This window comes from Amblyraja radiata, chromosome 18 (genome assembly GCF_010909765.2).
Source record: "Amblyraja radiata isolate CabotCenter1 chromosome 18, sAmbRad1.1.pri, whole genome shotgun sequence".
Lineage (NCBI taxonomy): Eukaryota > Metazoa > Chordata > Chondrichthyes > Rajiformes > Rajidae > Amblyraja > Amblyraja radiata.
In genome coordinates this window covers 47382826-47402700 of record NC_045973.1, presented here as the reverse complement: position 1 = coordinate 47402700, position 19875 = coordinate 47382826, and the positions used below count along the sequence as shown (strand labels likewise).

The 19875-nt window shown below is 45.4% G+C and overlaps 1 protein-coding gene across 2 annotated transcripts in view; it reads right to left on the bottom strand.

The window, feature by feature from the left end:
• stab1 (stabilin 1) overlaps window positions 1-19875 on the bottom strand; it is a 245543-nt gene continuing 225668 nt past the window's right edge. Inside the window, exons 59-69 of one of the 2 annotated variants that reach the window (XM_033037289.1) lie at window positions 18595-18788; window positions 15081-15225; window positions 11982-12115; window positions 10031-10196; window positions 9797-9903; window positions 9593-9712; window positions 8430-8579; window positions 6112-6213; window positions 3949-4086; window positions 1856-1984; window positions 1-1054 (exon numbers count right to left, since the gene is read on the bottom strand). In XM_033037289.1, the coding sequence (XP_032893180.1) occupies window positions 1001-1054; window positions 1856-1984; window positions 3949-4086; window positions 6112-6213; window positions 8430-8579; window positions 9593-9712; window positions 9797-9903; window positions 10031-10196; window positions 11982-12115; window positions 15081-15225; window positions 18595-18788 (1439 nt within the window). In that variant the 3' untranslated portion in view covers window positions 1-1000. The remainder of the gene's footprint in view (window positions 1055-1855; window positions 1985-3948; window positions 4087-6111; window positions 6214-8429; window positions 8580-9592; window positions 9713-9796; window positions 9904-10030; window positions 10197-11981; window positions 12116-15080; window positions 15226-18594; window positions 18789-19875) is intronic. The other variant, XM_033037290.1, reaches the window with a different exon arrangement.

The window sequence follows — 19875 nt, the reverse complement described above, 5'->3', positions numbered from 1 at the left end:
TTAAATATTAATAAAAATTCATTTATTTCCATTTCGCTTGATCCAGTATAAACATGATATACAAAAAGACCCCTGTTGTGTGTGTGTGTGTGTTGTGTGTGTGTGTGTGTGTTTTGGAGAGGTGAAGTGGTGGTGATAGAGCCCAGTAAAACCTGACGTCAACAGCCTTTTCCCATCTAGTGCACATCAAGGAGCAAGAATGAGCTGCTTGCTCCTAGCTCAATACAAATGATTCTCTCACCCTGTAGCCTGTCCAACTCCATTTAAACATGCATTCCAACTTTTGAAGTACAGGATTCAAAAGTAGGCTGAAGAACAGGAATTTACATTAGGCATTTATTAGTAGGATAAAGGCACACTGCAGTTATAGATCTGAAACAAAACCTTGAATTACAAAGTTTGCACTAAGTTTGGCAAGCAGAAATAGAGAGATGTATTTTGGTAAATATCCCCCCTCCACCTGAGGGTTTGAAAGGATCTCTACTTGATTCCGTTGTAGCTTTAGACTTTATTTTGTGCCAGACCGGCTGAGCAATTCCACTATTGTTTGCTGTTAATGTCGTCTTCAACGCACTTTTAAAATGTCAAAAGGAAATGAAAATCCAATCGTCTCGTGATTACTTTTAACAACGTGAAACAAACAAGTAGTGAAGATGGCAATGTCCTTTTGGCACGTCGGAACATGTAAACAGTGTTACTTTTAACCATTAGTACAAAATGTAAAAATAAATTTTCAATCTTTCTAGAGTCTCCTGACTACTGCATAAACCCATGGAGTGTGGTGGGTCTGCCATGCACAGGGCTTGGTGTGTCTGTCAAAGGGTTCGCACACCTGGATCAACGATTTTCTTTGTTCATTTTGTTCAACTGCCCCTGGACAGCTCCCAAGCTCCTCCTCAAAGCGTTCCATTTATTTGGAGCTTATGGTTTCCCCACCTGTAGCATCCTTGCAAGCCGCCGCATTTATTGAGCTGAGAGTAAAAAGCAGTGAGGTCCAACTTCAGTCGTGTAGAATCTTCTGCGTATATGAATATGATTCATATTCATCATCGTCCTGCATTTAAATAAAATACTTCTTTAAAAAAGCAAATAGGATAATTATGGCATGAAGAGTTCAGTTCTATTTCCGCACCATATTAGTTGTACTCGTGCATGTAATGCCACTTGTTTCTTTGCTGTGACTTGTCGAGAGCTTCAGTGCTAAAGTAACAAATTGCAAATATAAGAAGCACAAATGTGTACTCTATTCAGGATCTGATTTAATTGGTGATTGTAAGGAGACTCCGAGTGAATCTCAAGGGTATTTAATTGTCATATGTATTGATATAACCAAATAATGAATTTGTTACTTACAGCAGGAGTAAATGAACATGCCTGATTAGAGGCACTAGTGGGAGAGTCAAGGACCAGAGGCCATAGCCTGAGAATAAAAGGATGTACCTTCAGAAAGGAGATGAGGAGGAATTTCTTTAATCACAGGGTGGTGAATCTGTGGAATTCATTGCCGCAGTGGAGGCCAAGTCAATGGATATTTTTAAGGTGGAGATTGATAGATTCTTGATTAATATGGGTGTTATGGGGAAAAGGCAGGAGAATGGGATTGAGAGAGAAAGATAGATCAGCCTTGATTGTATGGCAGAGTGGACTTGATGGGCTGAATGGCCTTATTCTGCTCCTGTAAGTTAAGGATTTATAAATGATACTCCTGTAATGTCTACCACCTTGAAACACGGCCCTGTTTATAACCTCCTTGCTATCAGACCCTTGCAGAGCTCCTTGATCTAATACTCATCGGGAAAGCTATCTGGATGAGAATTTCATGGGTTAGGATTTTTTAGATTAATGTCTTGTAAACATTCCTTACCTCAAAAGGCTCAGCCGTATTATCTGAAGCTGACCCATATGCGCCATACAGTGGGTTTGGTACTGAGACCAAAGCAGGATTGCCCTCTGGTTTAAGGCCCACATTATCGTCATCATCGGACTAGTGTAGAACATAGAACAGTACAGCATGAATTGGACCCTTCAGCACACAATGTCTGTGCCAAACATGATGCCAAGACCAACTCCTATGTGCCTGTACCTTCATTTCCTGCATATGCATATTCAGAAGTCTATTAAATGCCACTATTGTATCTACCTCTTACCCACCCCCTCCAGCAGCACATTCCAGGCACACACTCTATGTGGCTTAAAAAAAACAACCCGCATATCTCCTTTAAACTTTGCTTCTCTCACTTTAAACCTATGCACTGACTGTTTACTCTATCTATGCCTCTCATAATTTTATATAATTCTATCCGATCTCTCCCGCAAGCTCAGGTGTCCCTGAGAAAACAATCCAAGTTTGTCCAACATCTCCCTGTAGCTAATAATGGAAACAAATTAAAGCTAAAAGGTTTTTTCTTAATGCAGCCTGTCATTGAGGGGACTCCAAATGTCCCAACCTCTTGTTCATGAAGGTATCCGGCAATTCAAAAATCCATTAGTATGTTTCAGACTCCAAAGTAAACTACTTGTGTCACTACCCTGTGTCCAACTAGGAGTGTTGACACTCGCTCTTAGACAAGCCTAAACATTTGTACACTGTATCAGCAAAGACAAGGTCCTGGAATCTACTAATAGAGGCTGCAAAGTTGTTTACAACACTGCAACTCAACAGGTCATAATAGTATAGATTTTTTTCTGGCTATAATCTCATGCTGAATCACCTTTAAACAGGATTCAACTAAATGACTTTCATGGGAAATGCTTGAAATGTTGTGACCCCAAGCCAGATAGTCGGGTTTTGCTGAAACTGTTATTGCTTATCAAGGAATGATACGGATCCCAGATTTACAAAACATCCATGCAGACTGTTATGTTACAGGTTCACCACCGATTTTCTGGCAACTTGTGGTCCGCCAGCTTCTTTAATCCGGACAAAATGACTGCAATTTAAATCCCACCCCGGAAATGTGGCACCCAGGCAGGATGAGGCGGCCGATATCCACCCCTTCCTGACATCCGCGCCCGTTCGGCAGCTCGACATTGGTGGCTGTGGCCGGGGCTCTGGAACTCCGGAGCCGACAGCACCATTCCCATTACCGACTTCCGCGGCTGATCGGCAGGTCGAAATTGCCGGCTGCGGTCAGGACTCAGGAATTCCAGCCCGGCCGGAGGTGGCAAAACTGTCCACATAGCTGACTTTGTCCAAGGCCGTTACCTCTATTGGTCTGGCAAAACGGATAATACAGCAAGGTTCTGGAGCCAACAGTGCAGGAAAAAACAGTGGTGGACCTGTGGTAGTGTTAAGGTTCATTTCACTTCAAACAGACAAAAATGCAATAAAATTAGTAATCACGTGATAAAATCCTCATTTCGCCAGGCGGCTGTGGCATGTTACGGTATGTAATATACACACTATAGGTTCACTCTATCCCCACACACAGAGGTAATGTTCAATCAGATATATTTATACCCCAATAATCAGCAATACTTTATCTTACAGGGAGCATTGTACAGCCTCTTGCTTGTTAAGATTGACAGGTTATTCTGAGAAAGGAAAGGTTAGCCCACATATGGTTATGCTACAGAAGCTATTTTTCTGCAGATCAAGCATTTGGTTTTTTGACCTTGTTGATCTATTGTTTGTACATTGCAATCAGTAGAGCAGAGGGAAAGAACCGTTGTCTGAACATTCTTCTGATGTTTATATCTTAAAAGGAAACATTCATGAGGTTGTGCTGTTATCTCGCTAGTGTTATGGAAGAATGGCGAAAACATCATTGTTAGCCTTGCTAGTGTAATAGGAGAAAGGTGGAGGCATTTCTTTATTGCTTCTAATTCCTAATACAGCTGAATCCATTTTGTAACTTTTAAATCTTTAAACTTTCATAGTAGAATTGTGATCCTATTCAGCGACTAGAGACTAATGAAAAGCGTAACATCCAACTGAAAGCAGCGTACCTTGAAGTATTGAAAGCGGAACCCCTCGTTCCTGCGACGAAACCAAGCCATAAGGCCAGCGACAACAACACCAATCAAACAGAGCAGACCGAGCACTGCGCCAAGGGCAATGTGAGACGATTTTGAAGATGCTGCAAGCTAATGAAACAAGTGGGATTAGTGATTAAACATAGAAACATTGAAAATAGTGGCAGGAGTAGGCCATTCGGCCCTTCGAGCCTGCACCGCCATTCAATATGATCATGGCTGATCATCCAACTCTGTATCCTGTACCTGCCTTCTCTCCATACCCCCTGATCAATTTAGCCACAAGGGCCACATCTAACTCCCTCTTAAATATAGCCAATGAACTGGCCTCAACTACCTTCTGTGGCAGAGAGTTCCAGAGATTCACCACTCTGTGTGAAAAATGTTTTTCTCATCTCGGTCCTAAAAGATGTCCCCTTTATCCTTAAACTGTGACCCCTTGTCCTGGACTTCCCCAACATCGGGAACAATCTTCCTGCATCTAGCCTGTCCAACCCCTTAAGAATTTTGTACGTTTCTATAAGATCCCCCCTCAATCTTCTAAATTCTAGCGAGTACAAGCCGAGTCTATCCAGTCTTTCTTCATATGAAAGTCCTGACATCCCAGGAATCAGTCTGGTGAACCTTCTCTATGGCAAGAATGTCTTTCCTCAGATTTGGAGACCAAAACTGTACGCAATACTCCAGGCGTGGTCTCACCAAGACCCTGTACAACTGCAGTAGAACCTCCCTGCTCCTATACTCAAATCCTTTTGCTATGAATGCTAACATACCGTTTGCTTTCTTCACTGCCTGCTGCACCTGCATGCCTACTTTCAGTGACTGGTGTACCATGACACCCAGGTCTCGTTGCATCTCCCCTTTTCCTATGATTTAACAATGATCCCTGCATTTATGCAATTATTACTGGATAATACTGAAATGTCTTTCCTCTACAGAGATGCGACTTTTCTGCATCGTATATCAGTCCGCACTGCGATGCTCCTAACATCGTGGAGCTGGCGGTCCCTTTGCTGGGGATCGACGTCGGTAGCTTCAACCGCGGGAGCCTGCGGACTTAACATTGTGGAGCTCACGGTCCCTTGGTTAGGCACCGACTACGGGAGCTCCAACCGCAGGAGTTTCGACTGCCCCAATCGAGGGAGCTTCGATCCTCCCAACTGAGGATGGTTCGACCGCCCCGAGACATAGGTTCAATGGAAACTTCTTCAATCTACAGCAACTACATTCCATAAACAAGGTCTCTTAAACTTGTGCAGACCAGTTCACATATGAACAAGATACTCGAGTTTGCATGGACGTTGAACTCTCCGCCATTGTTGATACTTTCACTACAATGTACAGGAAGATGGGTCTTACATTTAGCATCTGAATACAAAGTATGTTTAATAAATAGGCCGTTTGTGTGACAGTGCCAGAGACATAGGTTCAATCCTGACCTCGGATGCTGCCTGTGTGGAATTTGCACGCCCTCCTTACAACCATGTGGGCTTCCTCCAGCGCTCTGGTTCTCTCACTTCTCACGGATTTGAGGGTTTGTTGGTTAATTGGCCAATGTGAATTTTCTCAAGTATGTCGGGAGCGGATGAGAAAGTGGGGCAGCATAGAACTAGAAACAAGGATCTACAGGTGCTGGTTTAGTAAAAAGGGACACAAAGTGTTGGAGTAACTCTGTGGGTCAGGCAGCATCTCTGGCGAACATGGATAGGTGACGCTTCAGGTCTGATCTGAAGAAGGGTCCCGACCTGAAATGTCACCTATCTGCTCCACAGAGATGTTGTTTAACCTGCTGAGTTACTCCAGCATTTTGTGTCTTTTTAAAAAGAACTGGGGTGAATGAGTGAGTGCTTGATGTTTGGCATGGTCTCGGTGGGCCATAGAGCCTGTTTCCAGGCTGTATCTTTCAACCAATTGACCAAAAGCATCAAATCATCAGCGAAAGCAGGATAACCTTCCCCAAAACCAGAGAAGCATTTGGATCTGACATCAACTGTGAGCGAGAATCTTATGACCTGATGCCTATCACCCAGAAAGAATCTGAATGCAATTAGACTAGTTGGGTTTAATGCAGATACCTTTCACCTCCTTTAAGTACCAGAGTCACATTTCCCGCTGTAATTGCCGTGATACACTTACCGGACTTGGAACTGTTAGAGGTCCTGTTATGGCGTGGATAATTCCATTGGTGGCAATGATATCCCATTTCAAAATAAGAATGCCATTCACCAACTTTGAATCCTATCATCATAAAAATCAAAGTTACACAAGAATGCTGGAGAAACTCAGCGGGTGCAGCAGCATCTATGGAGCGAAGGAAATAGGCGACGTTTCGGGCCGAAACCCTTCTTCAGACTGATGGGGGGTGGGGGGGGGGAGAAGGAAAGAAAAAGGGAGGAGGAGGAGCCCGAGGGCGGGGGGATGGGAGGAGACAGCTCGAGGGTTAAGGAAGGGGAGGAGACAGCAAGGGCTAGCAAAATTGGGAGAATTCAACGTTCATGCCATCCGGACGCAAGCAACCCAGGCGGAATATGAGGTGCTGTTCCTCCAATTTCCGGTGTTGCTCACTCTGGCAATGGAGGAGACCCAGGACAGAGAGGTCGGATTGGGAATGGGAGGGGGAGTTGAAGTGCTGAGCCACCGGGAGTTCAGGTAGGTTATTGCGGACTGAGCGGAGGTGTTCGGCAAAACGATCGCCCAACCTCCGCTTAGTCTCCTCGATGTAAATCAGCTGACATCTAGAGCAGCGGATGCAGTAGATGAGGTTGGAGGAGATACAGGTGAACCTTTGTCGCACCTGGAACGACTGCTTGGGTCCTTGAATGGAGTTGAGGGGGGAGGTGAAGGGACAGGTGTTGCATTTCTTGCGGTTGCAACGGCAAGTGCCCGGGGAGGGGTGGTACAGGAGGGAAGGGAAGAATTGACAAGGGAGTTGCGGAGGGAGCGGTCTTTGCGGAAGGCAGACATAGGGGGAGATGGGAAGATGTGGCGAGTGGTGGGGTCACGTTGGAGGTGGCGGAAATGGCGGAGGATCATGTGTTGTATTTGCCGGCTGGTGGGGTGAAAGGTGAGGACCAGAGGGACTCTGCCCTTGTTGCGAGTGCGGGGATGGGGAGAGAGAGCAGTGTTGCGGGGTATGGATGAGACCCTGGTGCGAGCCTCATCTATGGTGGCGGAGGGGAATCCCCGTTCCCTGAAGAACGAGGACATTTCCGATGCCCTGGTGTGGAACGTCTCATCCTGGGAACAGATGCGGCGTAGGCGGAGGAATTGGGAGTAGGGGATGGAGTCTTTACAGGGGGCACGGTGGGAAGACGTGTAGTCCAGATAGCCATGTGAGTCAGTGGGTTTGTAATGTATGTACATATACATCATAAAACATCATAAAAATCAAGTTAGTTTGGGTAAGACTCTGAATCCAATTTAAACTATGAAACATCTAAATTGTGCTATACACTTCTGCCCCGGTCTACATTTAGAGGGATTTGTTGAAAGTTTAAAAAAAAAATAAAGTTTTGACTTTGTCATTTTAAAAAAATGGTTATATAAATTTTGTTTTAAATTGCTGTATTTATCCTTAAGAAACTAGATAATAATAATAATAATGCATTTTATTTATGGGCGCCTTTCAGAACACTCAAGGACACCTTACAGTCAAAACAAGCAAACCACAAACATACAAATACAGCAATAATACATAATTCGGAGAGAGAGCAGCTGGAGCTAGTCGCGCCCAAAGATCCTATAGCGGAGCTGCTATAAGATCTTTGGTCGTGCCAGCGTTCACTCTCACTTCCGGTTTAATATCTGGATTGAAATAATTATGCTCTTTAGCCCAGCTGTGCAACCACTCCACTTCATCAGACAATTAAACCACTTAATTGACTTTGAACATGGTTATGTTTGCATGTGCATGTGAGAGATATAAGCACAACTCCCCCATCAACACTGCACCTCACTTGATTTGATTTGGAAATATTTTCCTGATGAAAAACACTTTTTTTATATAGGAGGGTCAATAACAACTGCATGCTACTTTTAATTTAGCTGTTTATAGAGAAATAAGGGTGACCATTTCTTACAAAGGAGCAAGATGATGCTGATATTAAGCAGCATATGCTCTCTAGAAACACCCAATGCCCATCAGTCCCTTCTCCAGTTCCGATGAAGGGTCTTCAAATTGAAATGTTATATGTTTCTCTTTCCTGACCTGCTGTTACTGCAGAATTCTACTTATTTGCTGCACAATAAGCCACAAGATGTGGACAGAGATATTGTGTAGTTGCTTTGATTAAAAAGCATCTATGCTCCACATAGTTACAAAGATTCTCAGAACATTTATAATTAGAAAACAGTGTTATTTATGAATGTATTTCTCCTCGAACTAGGTTTAGCGAAGTTTGTTTATGTTTACAACAGTTTGCATTTTAACAGACCATCTCCATAGAGTAACTTACCTTAAGGGCAATGTTATTTACAGGTGATACTCCAATGTGAAGATCATATCCTAATCTGGATGGAACAAGTGTATTGTTACTCAACTCATCGTAGAAAAGGAAGGTACTGTTCCTGGTGACATGGTTTTCAAGATCACTCCACGATAAGGCCTGGACACAATAAGAAATCAGTAAAGGTGAATCGTGCATGAAACATTCAGCAATCACAATGAGCTACTATGACCAGACTGGTACAGAAGGGTGTTGGTCAATGCCCATCTCCACATATACTACCCGACTTAACATCACAATGCCGTGCTTGAATTTAAAATAATTAAATTAAAATAAGGGCGCTATTTGCCTGTTTGAGCATAAAGGATCTCTTTACGATGGCATGGTGCTACAGCGGTAGAGTTTCTGCCTAATAGCGCTAGAGACCCGAGTTCGACCCTGACTACAGGTGCTGTCTCTATGGAATTTGTACGTCTCCCTGTGACCACGTAGGTTTTTCATCGGGCGCTCCGGTTTCCTCCCTGGTATGTCGGTTAATTGGCTTTGGTAAATTTGTATATTGTTCCTAGTGCGTAGGATAGTGTTAGTGTATGCGGTCATCGCTGGTCGGCGCGGACACGGTGGGCCGAAGGTTCTGTTTCCTCGCTGTATCACTAAAGTTCAGGATTGAAAGAAAATCAGCGAATGTTCCTAATTGTTTGCAACCTCATTTCAGTTTTTGGATTGGTAATTTGTGCAAGGGTTCTATAACAAAGATGTAATTGCCATTCAATGGGGTTTATAAATCTATCTCCTCAGATTCACCAACATACCTTCCACAGCATTGCAGGGGTAGAGATTCATCCTTTGGGCTTCTTTCCTCATCTAAACATCTCACCCCTTGTTGAGATTGTGACTGGTTCTAGATCCCATCAGGAAGGGGAATCATCTTGAGCAATAAACGGAAGGATGCAGAGGAGATCCATCGCGAGAAAATCTATTTCTACATTCTTAAGAATACATGTTGCAGCCGATAGATTTAAGATTATCCAATTCATAATTGGCTACGGCTGCGGAACAATATTCCATATCACTTCTGATCATGACAATGGCTTGTTGCAACGAGGAGTTCAAAACCATGACATTGGTTTTGAGTATAAAGAAAACATTTGGGAAAATGCCACATTTCCTACCTCACTTTCTCCCAGGCTCGAGTCTAAAGGAATGAATAACATTTCATTTGTTGTCTCGTCTGACAGGAACTCGAGCAACTCCTTTCCCTTTTCAGTCGCTTGGCCGTAGTCCAACAATGTCTGACAAGAGAAGGCAGATAAGAATATGCACAGCTGACCACCGTGAAAGCCTTGCAAATAAGGCTGTGGGAGAACAATACTTACAGTGTAAAAGATGGAAAAATTGGAGTGACTCGAGATGACGTTCATTAGGTTCCCATTGCAGAAATAGCCGTCACCAACGAAGCCTTCCTTACATATACATTGAATGTCTTGGAAGTAATAGAAGTGACAGAGAATAAATATTTTACAAATCAAATATTCAAATCAAAAATTAGATCTTCTACTTTGTTAAAGAACAGCAAACTCATCAGACAATACAGTAAATGTGAGGCCTACCTTGCATCCTAAAGCAGTAAGCATCCCACTGCTCACTCACATTTGCCCTCACGCCATAATCAAAGACCCCAATGTTGCCATAACCACAGCTAGGGTTAATGTGGGTTATGGGATACCCTGCCTTCATCTCAGCCATCCATCCGAATACACACAGGTGATAGCCAAACTGCAGGATAAATTGAGGAAAGAATCAATAGTTACTGTATTCCTGTTTGGTTGGAGGGACACAATATTCTGTCATCTAATAGTTATTTGAAGATCTGGTTTGATGGCAGTTGACTGCAATGGTTCTTTCACGTTGAACATTGAAGACTGGAGGTGAAGCGACAAAGCCAAAAAGGTACAGATGTAGAATCTGATAAGGAAGATAGGGAGTAACACATAGAACCAGAGGGAGGGGTAGTGGGTGGAAGGGGATGTGGAAGGGAAAGGGAAAGATCTGGAGTAAGGAGGGATGTGAATCCGAGAATAAAAAGGTCGGTATGGAAATGGGAAGGGGAATTAAAACTGTTGCTAGTAACCAGGAGCAACAGCATGCTCTGGCTGACAAGTAAACCTTCGCCTCACCTGGAACGGCTCTTGGTATCCCTGAATGGAGGTAGGGAGGTGGTGTAGGGTACACAGGTGAAAGTGGCTGGAGATGGGAACAGGTGAGTGAACCAAGAAGTCATAGGCAAGAAGTCAAGTCATAGAAGAGGGAGAGAGAGAGAGAGCGAGAGAGAGGTCTATATGGATAGTGGAAAGGGGTAAGGATGAGAAGTGTAGCGAATGGTGGGATTGTAAAGGATTAAGCCATTTAGGAGTGAGAATGTTTTTTCACTCAGATGACGGTGGAGGGAGAGTCACTGAGCATTTTTCAGAAGGAATTGGGCAAGTTTTTAGATATAACAGACATCGATAGGCGTGGAGAGAGAGTACAAATATGGTATTGTGATAGAAGACTAGCAATAATTGCGTTGAATAGCAGATTGTGCTCAAAGTCCAAACTGTCTATCCCTGCTCCTATTTTCGATGTTTCTATGTTTCTATATCCACTTGGTGACATTGACTGAACTGAATCACACAAAGGCTTCACAGCCACACATCCCATACTCATCGCAGTGAATACCTACAGATGGGGATCTTATAGAAACTTATAAAATTCTTAAGGGGTTGGACAGGCTAGATGCAGGAAGATTGCTCCCGATGTTGGGGAAGTCCAGGACAAGGGGTCACAGCTTAAGGATAAGGGGGAAATCCTTTAAAACCGAGATGAGAAGAACTTTTTTCACACAGAGAGTGGTGAATCTCTGGAACTCTCTGCCACAGAGGGTAGTCGAGGCCAGTTCATTGGCTATATTTAAGAGGGAGTTAGATGTGGCCCTTGTGGCTAAGGGGATCAGAGGGTATGGAGAGAAGGCAGGTACGGGATACTGAGTTGGATGATCAGCCATGATCATATTGAATGGCGGTGCAGGCTCGAAGGGCCGAATGGCCTACTCCTGCACCTAATTTCTATGTCTATGTTTCTATGTATAAGCTACATTTCAATGCTGATTTCATACATAAAGGAAGGTGACATGGGAAGGACTTGAAGAGTTATTGTCCCTCCACCTCCCATAGAAACAGCTGGTCAGCCACCATCTTTATGAGGGGACAAGCAAGGGGAGATAAAAAATCTTTAAAAAAGGATAAAAGAAGAATGATACTGAAGATGGTTTGGGGAACTGTCAGTAGCACCAAGAGAGTGGAGTCAGGGTTATACGCCAAGGCAGACAGGAAACTGTCACTCTATTTCTAGGTCATTTCCTGGCCGACGGCCAACTGAGATCCCACTGGAGGTCAACACCCAGATCTGATCAAACACATTAACTGAGAAACAAACCCACTGATGAAAAATAATTTAAGGTAATCTACATTTACACTTGATCTCTGCTAAATCATGTTAAATAACTTGTTTGTAGCCAATTACCTGTTGCGCAGTTGCAAGTTGGTCAAAACTTGCCAGTGTTGCACCCTCTGCATTGCAGGCATCAACTGCATCGTCATAGGTGAACTTGTACTTCCCATCGGGTGACTGCAAATGGAAGACTCCAGCTGTTTTATCTGAAAAAAATGAATGACAGGAGCTGCTGATTAATTCGCAAAACGGCCATGCTGGGATTTTTAATTTTGAATTATGAACCATTTGCAAGAAAATCACAAGAGGGATGTGGTACAGATCCTGTCCAACATAAAAGTTAACGATATATATTAATGATTTGGACGAGGGAATTGAATGCAACATCTCCAAGTTTGCGGATGACACGAAGCTGGGGGGCAGTGTTAGCTGTGAGGAGGATGCTAGGAGGCTGCAAGGTGACTTGGATAGGCTGGGTGAGTGGGCAAATGCATGGCAGATGCAGTATAATGTGGATAAATGTGAGGTTATCCACTTTGGTGGCAAAAACAGGAAAGTAGATTATTATCTGAATGGTGGCCGATTAGGAAAAGGGGAGATGCAACGAGACCTGGGTGTCATGGTACACCAGTCATTAAAAGCAGGCATGCAGGTGCAGCAGGCAGTGAAGAAGGCGAATGGTATGTTAGCATTCATAGCAAAAGGATTTGAATATAGGAGCAGGGAGGTTCTACTGCAGTCGTACAGGGTCTTGGTGAGACCATACCTGGAGTATTGCGTACAGTTTTGGTCTCCTAATCTGAGGAAAGACATTCTTGCCATAGAGGGAGTACAGAGAAGGTTCACCAGACTGATTCCTGTGATGTCAGGACTTTCATATGAAGAAAGACTGGATAGACTCGGTTTGTACTCACTAGAATTTAGAAGATTGAGGGGGAATCTTATAGAAACGTACAAAATTCTTAAGGGGTTGGACAGGCTAGATGCAGGAAGATTGTTCCCGATGTTGGGGATGTCCAGAACAAGGGGTCACAGTTTAAGGATAAGGAGGAAATCTTTTAGGACCGAGATGAGGAAAACTTTTTTCACACAGAGAGTGGTGAATCTCTGGAATTCTCTCCTGCAGAAGGTAGTTGAGGCCAGTTCATTGGCTATATTTAAGAGGGAGTTAGATGTGACCCTTGTGGCTAAAGGGATCAGGCGGTATGGAGAGAAGGCAGGTACAGGACACTGAGTTGGATGATCAGCCATGATCATATTGAATGGCGGTGCAGGCTCGAAGGGCCGAATGGCCTACTCCTGCACCTATTTTCTATGTTTCTATGTCTATGTTAACATAATACAAGCACAGAAAATGATTGGGTTCATAAATGACAGGATCCGAATTAGAGCATTCAGCTCATCAAGTCCACTCTGCCATTCAATCATTCTTCAATCTCTTCTAGGAGTGAAGTTACTCTCACCATTATTAAGTTAGCATTTAACCCACTAATGAAGGAAAGGCAATAAATTTGCAAGCCAGGATCCTGGTTTACTGACTACAAGTGCCTATCGCCCTCGTACCTCTTTAGTTTAGTTCAGAGATGGTGTGATAACAGGCTGTTCGGTCCTCCGAATCCGTGCTGACCAGCGATCACGTGTACACTAGTTTTATCCGGCACACTAGAGAATTTACAGAAGCCAATTTACCTACAAACCCGCACCCCTTTGGAATGTGGGAGGAAACCGGAGCACCCAGAGAAAACCCACAGGGAGAACCTACAAATGTCCTATAGACAGGATCAAACCCGGGTCTCTGGCGCTGTAAGGCAGCAACTCTACCGCTGCGCTACTGTGCCTCTTTCTAGATTTGATTTGAATTTGATTCCTTTACAATAAACACAAATTAACATCCACCAGTGAGTTCACCAAGCACCTCCTCACTGTGATGGAGGCAAAGTCTTAGTCTCTGTCTCTTCCCTCCTTGTTCTCCCTCTGCGCTGAGGCGATCGATCCAGGCTGAAGATGCCGCTCTCCAGTCCAGCGGACCTCCGTGGTGATGTCGCCGCTGCCGAAAGCCGGAACGCTGTCTCCGCTCCGAGTCGGCCCGCCACAGCCTCAGCTCCGAGTCCCGCTGCATCAGCTCCGAGTCCCGCTGCCCCAGCTCCGAGTCCCGCTGCATCAGCTCCAAGTCCCGCTGCATCAGCCCAAGTCCCGCAGCCACAGCTCCGAGTCCCGCAGCCACAGCTCCGAGTCCCGCAGTCTCAGCTCCGGGCCGCTGCCGAAAGCTGGAACGCCGCATCAGCGAGTCGGGCCACCGCTGCCTCGGCCCCGAAGACGGCCAGCCTCACGTTGGTAAGTCCTGGCTGGCTCTGCCTCCGGAGCCTCGAGGTCAGTCGCAGGTTGGAGACCGCCAGCTCCGCCATTAGGCCTCAGCGCAGACGGAGGCAGAGAAGGGGGATACGACAAGAAAAAGTCGCATTCCCCCGAAGGGAGAGACAAAAAAACATGTTTCACCCCCCCCCCCCCATCATAACACAACCTAATAAACGAAAACTTAGCCAAAACAAGACAAAAAAAACCAACAACAAAAGTAAAGACAGACGGACTGCAGGCGAGCCGCAGCTGTTAATAGCGCCGCCACTTCCGGAAGATGGCGTGGGGTTAAAGTTTTTGAAAATGATATCCACAACCATTGTAAAAATAAATAAATGAATAGATTGATGGATACATAGATAGATAAATAGACACAGACAAATAGAGAACGAGAGATAAATAAACATAGATAAATAAATAAATCATAGTTAAATAAATAAGTAGATTTACAAGGAATTGTTGAAACATGACAATATCAGCTTCTGGCTAAACTAGCAGCCATTAAACGTTTTGCCATTATTTATGCCATTAAATGTAAATATCGTGGGAGATTGTGTTTTGACGTTCCTCATCTGAGCCAACTAAAAACTGAATGTAAAGTAATAGAATAAATTCTCAAAAAAATACACACAGTGCTGGAGTAACTCATGAGAACATAGATACGTGACTGAATTTGAAGAAGAGACCCGAACTGAAACGTCACCTGTCCATGTTTTCCAGAAATGCTGCCTGACCTGCTGAGTTACTCCAGCACTTTGTGCCTTTTTTTGTTGACAAAAATCTGCAGTTCCTTGTGTCTTCCAAATGAATCCTCACCTTGGAAGTGAAGGTCTTCACAGAAGGCATTGAGATGACATTGATCATCCATTTCAAGGCAGCGGTCGATGGGAGGCTTGACGTTAAACAGACACTGGATACCATCTCCTCGGAATCCTTCTTTGCATTCGCACCTTCGTTTACCCTGTAGACAATATAGACAATAAGTGCAGAAGTAGGCCATTCGGCCCTTCGAGCCAGCACCGCCATTCAATGTGATCATGGCTGATCAACCCCAATCAGTGCCTTCCCCTGACTCCGCTATTTTTAAGCCCTATCTAGCTCTCTCTTGAAAGCATCCAGAGAACCTGCCACCACCACCCTCTGAGGCAGAGAAATCCACAGACTCACCACTCTCTGTGAGAAAAAGTGTTCCTCGTCTCCGTTCTAAATGGCTTACTCCTTATTCTGTAGCAGAATGTTGAGGACCAACTAATTTCATGAACATGAACTATGGAACCACTCAACAGCTGTACAAATTATCACCATTATTGGGGTTCTAATTAATGTCAACGTTTATTTTATTCGTGTAAGAGCATGAATTTTATGTGGATCAACTAAAAAACAGCTGGAGAAATTTGTTGCATTTTGGTAGATATTAAATACAGCAAAGCAGAATAATTTCACTGCATTAAAACAAAATCACACAATTGGACAGCACAGTTGCACAGTTGATAGGAATGCGTGTGATTCACAGTCATGGTTTTAACATTAACGCCCATTTTACTTCGGAGTCACGTGAGTGATTCCGTGAAGAAGACCCGCCAGTGCGCATGCACGTCATTACGTTGTTCGCATGGCAAGACACCGGACGTGCAGAGCTTCGCTCCCTGGCGATGGTAAAGTGAAACCTGTAGGTAAGATTTTTATTACTTACCAGGTTTGATGTTCGTGCAGGAACTTCTCTTCACAGAAGTATCAGGCAGGATTTCGCGAAGTCCGGTGAGCGAATGGCTATGGGCTGTGGGGAGACCCCGGTTCCGACCGGGTAGAGTCGGGAATTTCGCGAACAGGTCTGCTTAGTGTGTGAACGCTGCCCAAGGGTTCAGGCCGCATCAGCAGCACCTGGGACAGGGCAGCATAGTGAGTGAGTGCACCAACCGCATTGGCGCACGGAGGCTGTGAGGATTTAAATCTCCAGGTAATTGCCACAAACTTAGCTGAAGTTCGGGTTGTTTTGCTGTGGTGCTGTGCTGTGTATTTCTTCCAGGACAACGCCATGGACAAGACGACCAAGGGAAAGAGGCAAGCTGCAAGAAAATCGGTAGACAGCCGCGGGAGTGTGGTCTGTGAACGGCTGCCTCATACCCCTGCACAGTCGCCGGTCGGGAGCGGGGCGAGTGCAGACTTGGGTGCTGCAAAGCACAGAGCTAGCGCCAGTCGGGCGTAAGGCCACCAGCAAGTCTGTTAGGCCCACTGACTAGCCAGAGTCAGGAGCGGAGAATTCCTCTCCGGGGCTGGATACTGTTTTTTCAACGGTTATCACAAATGGAGCTCCTCTTGCAGAGGTTATTTCCCCAGGGCACACTCCAGGAGCGGGAGTGGTGTCGGCGGTAGGCTGGAGAAGAGGCCGAGCCCGCAGCACCTAGTAAAGGGCTGCTCGATAGCACCCTCATTGATGAGGCGCGTGCCATGGGTCAGCTGAGTTCTGACCCCGACACTGACGGTGAGTTCAATCCAGGCGAAGAACGGCAGCTGCCAGATGTCCCATCCCTGGCAGTACGATTCGCTGTCCCGTCAGAGTCAGGAGAGCCACTGGGAGATGAGGTGGCCTCCACGATAAATTATTTAGTCTCCCATCAGCTACAGGAGCTCACGATGGATGAGACCGCAAAGAAACATGAGACCCCGGGGAACTGCGAGTTACTTAAGGTGTCGGCAATAAACCAGGTGATATGGGGTCAGATGGACATGCGTGCCCAGGAAATGAAGCTGCTGTCCGAGACGCAGGAAGGTTAAGCCACTGGAGGTCGACAAATCTGAGGAAAGGTATCCCTACAAAAGAGATGCAGATTCCGGGTTTGGACCAGCAACAAGCCGGCCGGCCACTCAGATGCGCAGCTGGCGCTCTGTAGCAGGGCCACGGATGAACAGAGCTTCATCACTTTGGCGACAATGCATCCTATGCCTTCATCGGCAGTGGGCAGTTCACTGAAGCTGGTGGTGCCATAACAGCTGGGCACAGGTTCCACGCACCCTACCAGTCCTAATCAACAATGTGGGTCTGGCACTCCGAAACGTGGGTAAGTGGACCATTCACAAGTTGGTCATATTTACACTTGTTTGAGCAACATACAAATGATAAAAGCTTCGCCATCTGCTTAGACACAATAATAGCATTCCAAGCTAAGGCTGGAATTAGAGCCAGGATTGTCATTTCAAGACGGGCTCTAAATTAGGTAGAGTTATCATGCAAAGCACCCATGCAATGATGGCAGGAGTGGCCTGTTCATTATGCAAAATGGAGAATGTGGTTTAACTGTATTAATAACAGTAAAACATTGCAAAATGGGATAAATTATATTCCAAGGTTATTTAAACAATTATAAAATTGGTGTTTGAACTCAAAGTTTGAAAACACTTGTTATGTTTGGCTGGATGAGATTCCAACGCTGGATTTGTAAAACCACTGGTTCAGTCTCAAACTATACTTGAGAAATTGGACATCCATCCAGCTAAACTTTAAGTTGTTACCAATTAGACTTGTTGGTCATTTGGATGTATCTTTAACTATTGATTAGTTCTGATTCTGACTTGAGGCACCAGATTGGAGTTAATTAAAACATGTAATCGAAATAAATAATTAAATTAAATTAAATTACAATTTGATGGTGGGGTGGGAGATTGCAACCTTCACGTGGTCCACCTTGTTTCGACTAAAGCAATCAACCCGACATGCCCAAACAAGATCAAATAGAACAAGTTGATCGCAACTTTAGGCTGTGCATGCCATACGCAAGAGTTTGATGGTATCAGTAAAAAAAATTACACTCCTCTACTTGTAAGGAAACGGGTCCTTCTGCCCAACTTGCCCATACCGACCAACATATCCCATCTCCTGCTCATATCCCACTAAACCTGTCCTATTCACGTGTTTCTTAAATGTTGCGATAGCAACTTTCAACTACCTCTTCTGGCAGCTCGTTCCATTCACCCACCACCCATTGTGGGAAAAGGTTGCGCCTCAGGTTCCTATTAACCCCTTCTCCCATCACCATAAACCAATGTCCTCTGCTTCTAGATTCCTCTACTCCAGGCAAGATACTCTGTGCATCTACCCAATCTATTCCTCTCATGAACTTATACACCTCTATAAGATCACCCCTCATCCTCCTGAGCTCCAAGGAATAGAATCCTAACCTGCTCAACCTCTCCCTGTAGCTCAGGCCCTCAAGTCCTGGCAACATCCTGGTAAATCTCTGTACCCGTCCCACCTACACTGCTGCCACCAGTCCGTTTGGCCCATATCCTGCTGGTTAAGGAGGTAAGCTATTGTTTTGTTGCGTGCACCTACCGGACCAATGAAGAAACATATTGCATGCTCATGGCACCCGCCATTTCTGCCATCGAGACACTTGTCCTTGGGCATGCAGACATTGCCATCTCCTTCATAGTCCGGGTGACAGGTACAGGTGACCTTAACTCCTACTTGAATGCACTCGGCATGACGATGGCAACCTCCATTAGAGTCCTCGCAGCGGTTAACCACTACAAACAAGTTACAACATCAGAGAATCAGCTCTAGGCCCAGGTTTCACTGACAGTAGTATAATGTTAATTACTAAAATACATTTTACAGCATGTCATCTGATTTCCATAAGTCTATTAAAAAATAGCTTCTAAACATTCATACTGAGACTCTAATAGGGTTGTACATTTTGAATAATGTGCCCACCTCTTATAACCATAAGGCATTGGAGCAGAATTAGGTCACCCAACCCATTGACTTCACTCTGCCATTCAATCATAACTGATCTAATTTTCCCTCTGAACCCCATTCTCCTGCCCTCTCCACGTGACCTATGACGCCATTAATAATCCTGAATATTAATGAACCACATCAAGTGGCGGCAGCTGCGGCTCGCCTGCGTTTGTCTTTTTTTTGTTGTTTTCTTTTGTCCTGTTGTTTTAGTTTATTCCGTTTATTTTAGTTGTGTATGTGTGGGGGAGGGGGGGGAGAAACTTGTTTTTAGTCTCTTCATTCGGGGGGGAAGCGACCTTTTCTTGTCGTATCCCCCGTCACCGACTGCGCTGAGGCCTAATCGCGGAACTGGCGGCCTCCAACTGGGACCGACCTCGAGGCTCCAGAGGCAGAGCCAGGACTTTCCAACTTCGGGGTTGTGGTGTGGCCGACTTCGGGGCTGTGGCGGCGGCGACCCAACTTCGGAACCTCAGAGGCTCGGCCGCGGGCCCAGTGGTCTCGGCTGCGGGCTCAGTGGACTCGGCCGCTGGCCCAGTGGTCTCGGCTGCGGGCTCAGTGGACTCGGCCGCTGGCCCAGTGGACTCGGCCGCTGGCCCAGTGGACTCGGCTGCGGGCTCAGTGGACGACAACATCGGGAGCTCGCAGGTCCCAGGTTGGTGACCGGTTCTCCGGAGCTCCCGCAACAACAGCTTCATCCGCTGGACTGGAGGGTGGCAGCTTCGTCCACCCCGGGCCATGGAGTTTGAACCAGCCCGTTCGCGGAGCTCGGTTGCGGCCGCTGGACTACCATCACCAGGCGGGGTCACAATATCGGAAGCCTGGATCGCCTCAACGCAGAGGGAGAACAAGGAGGGAAGAGACAAGGACTTTAAG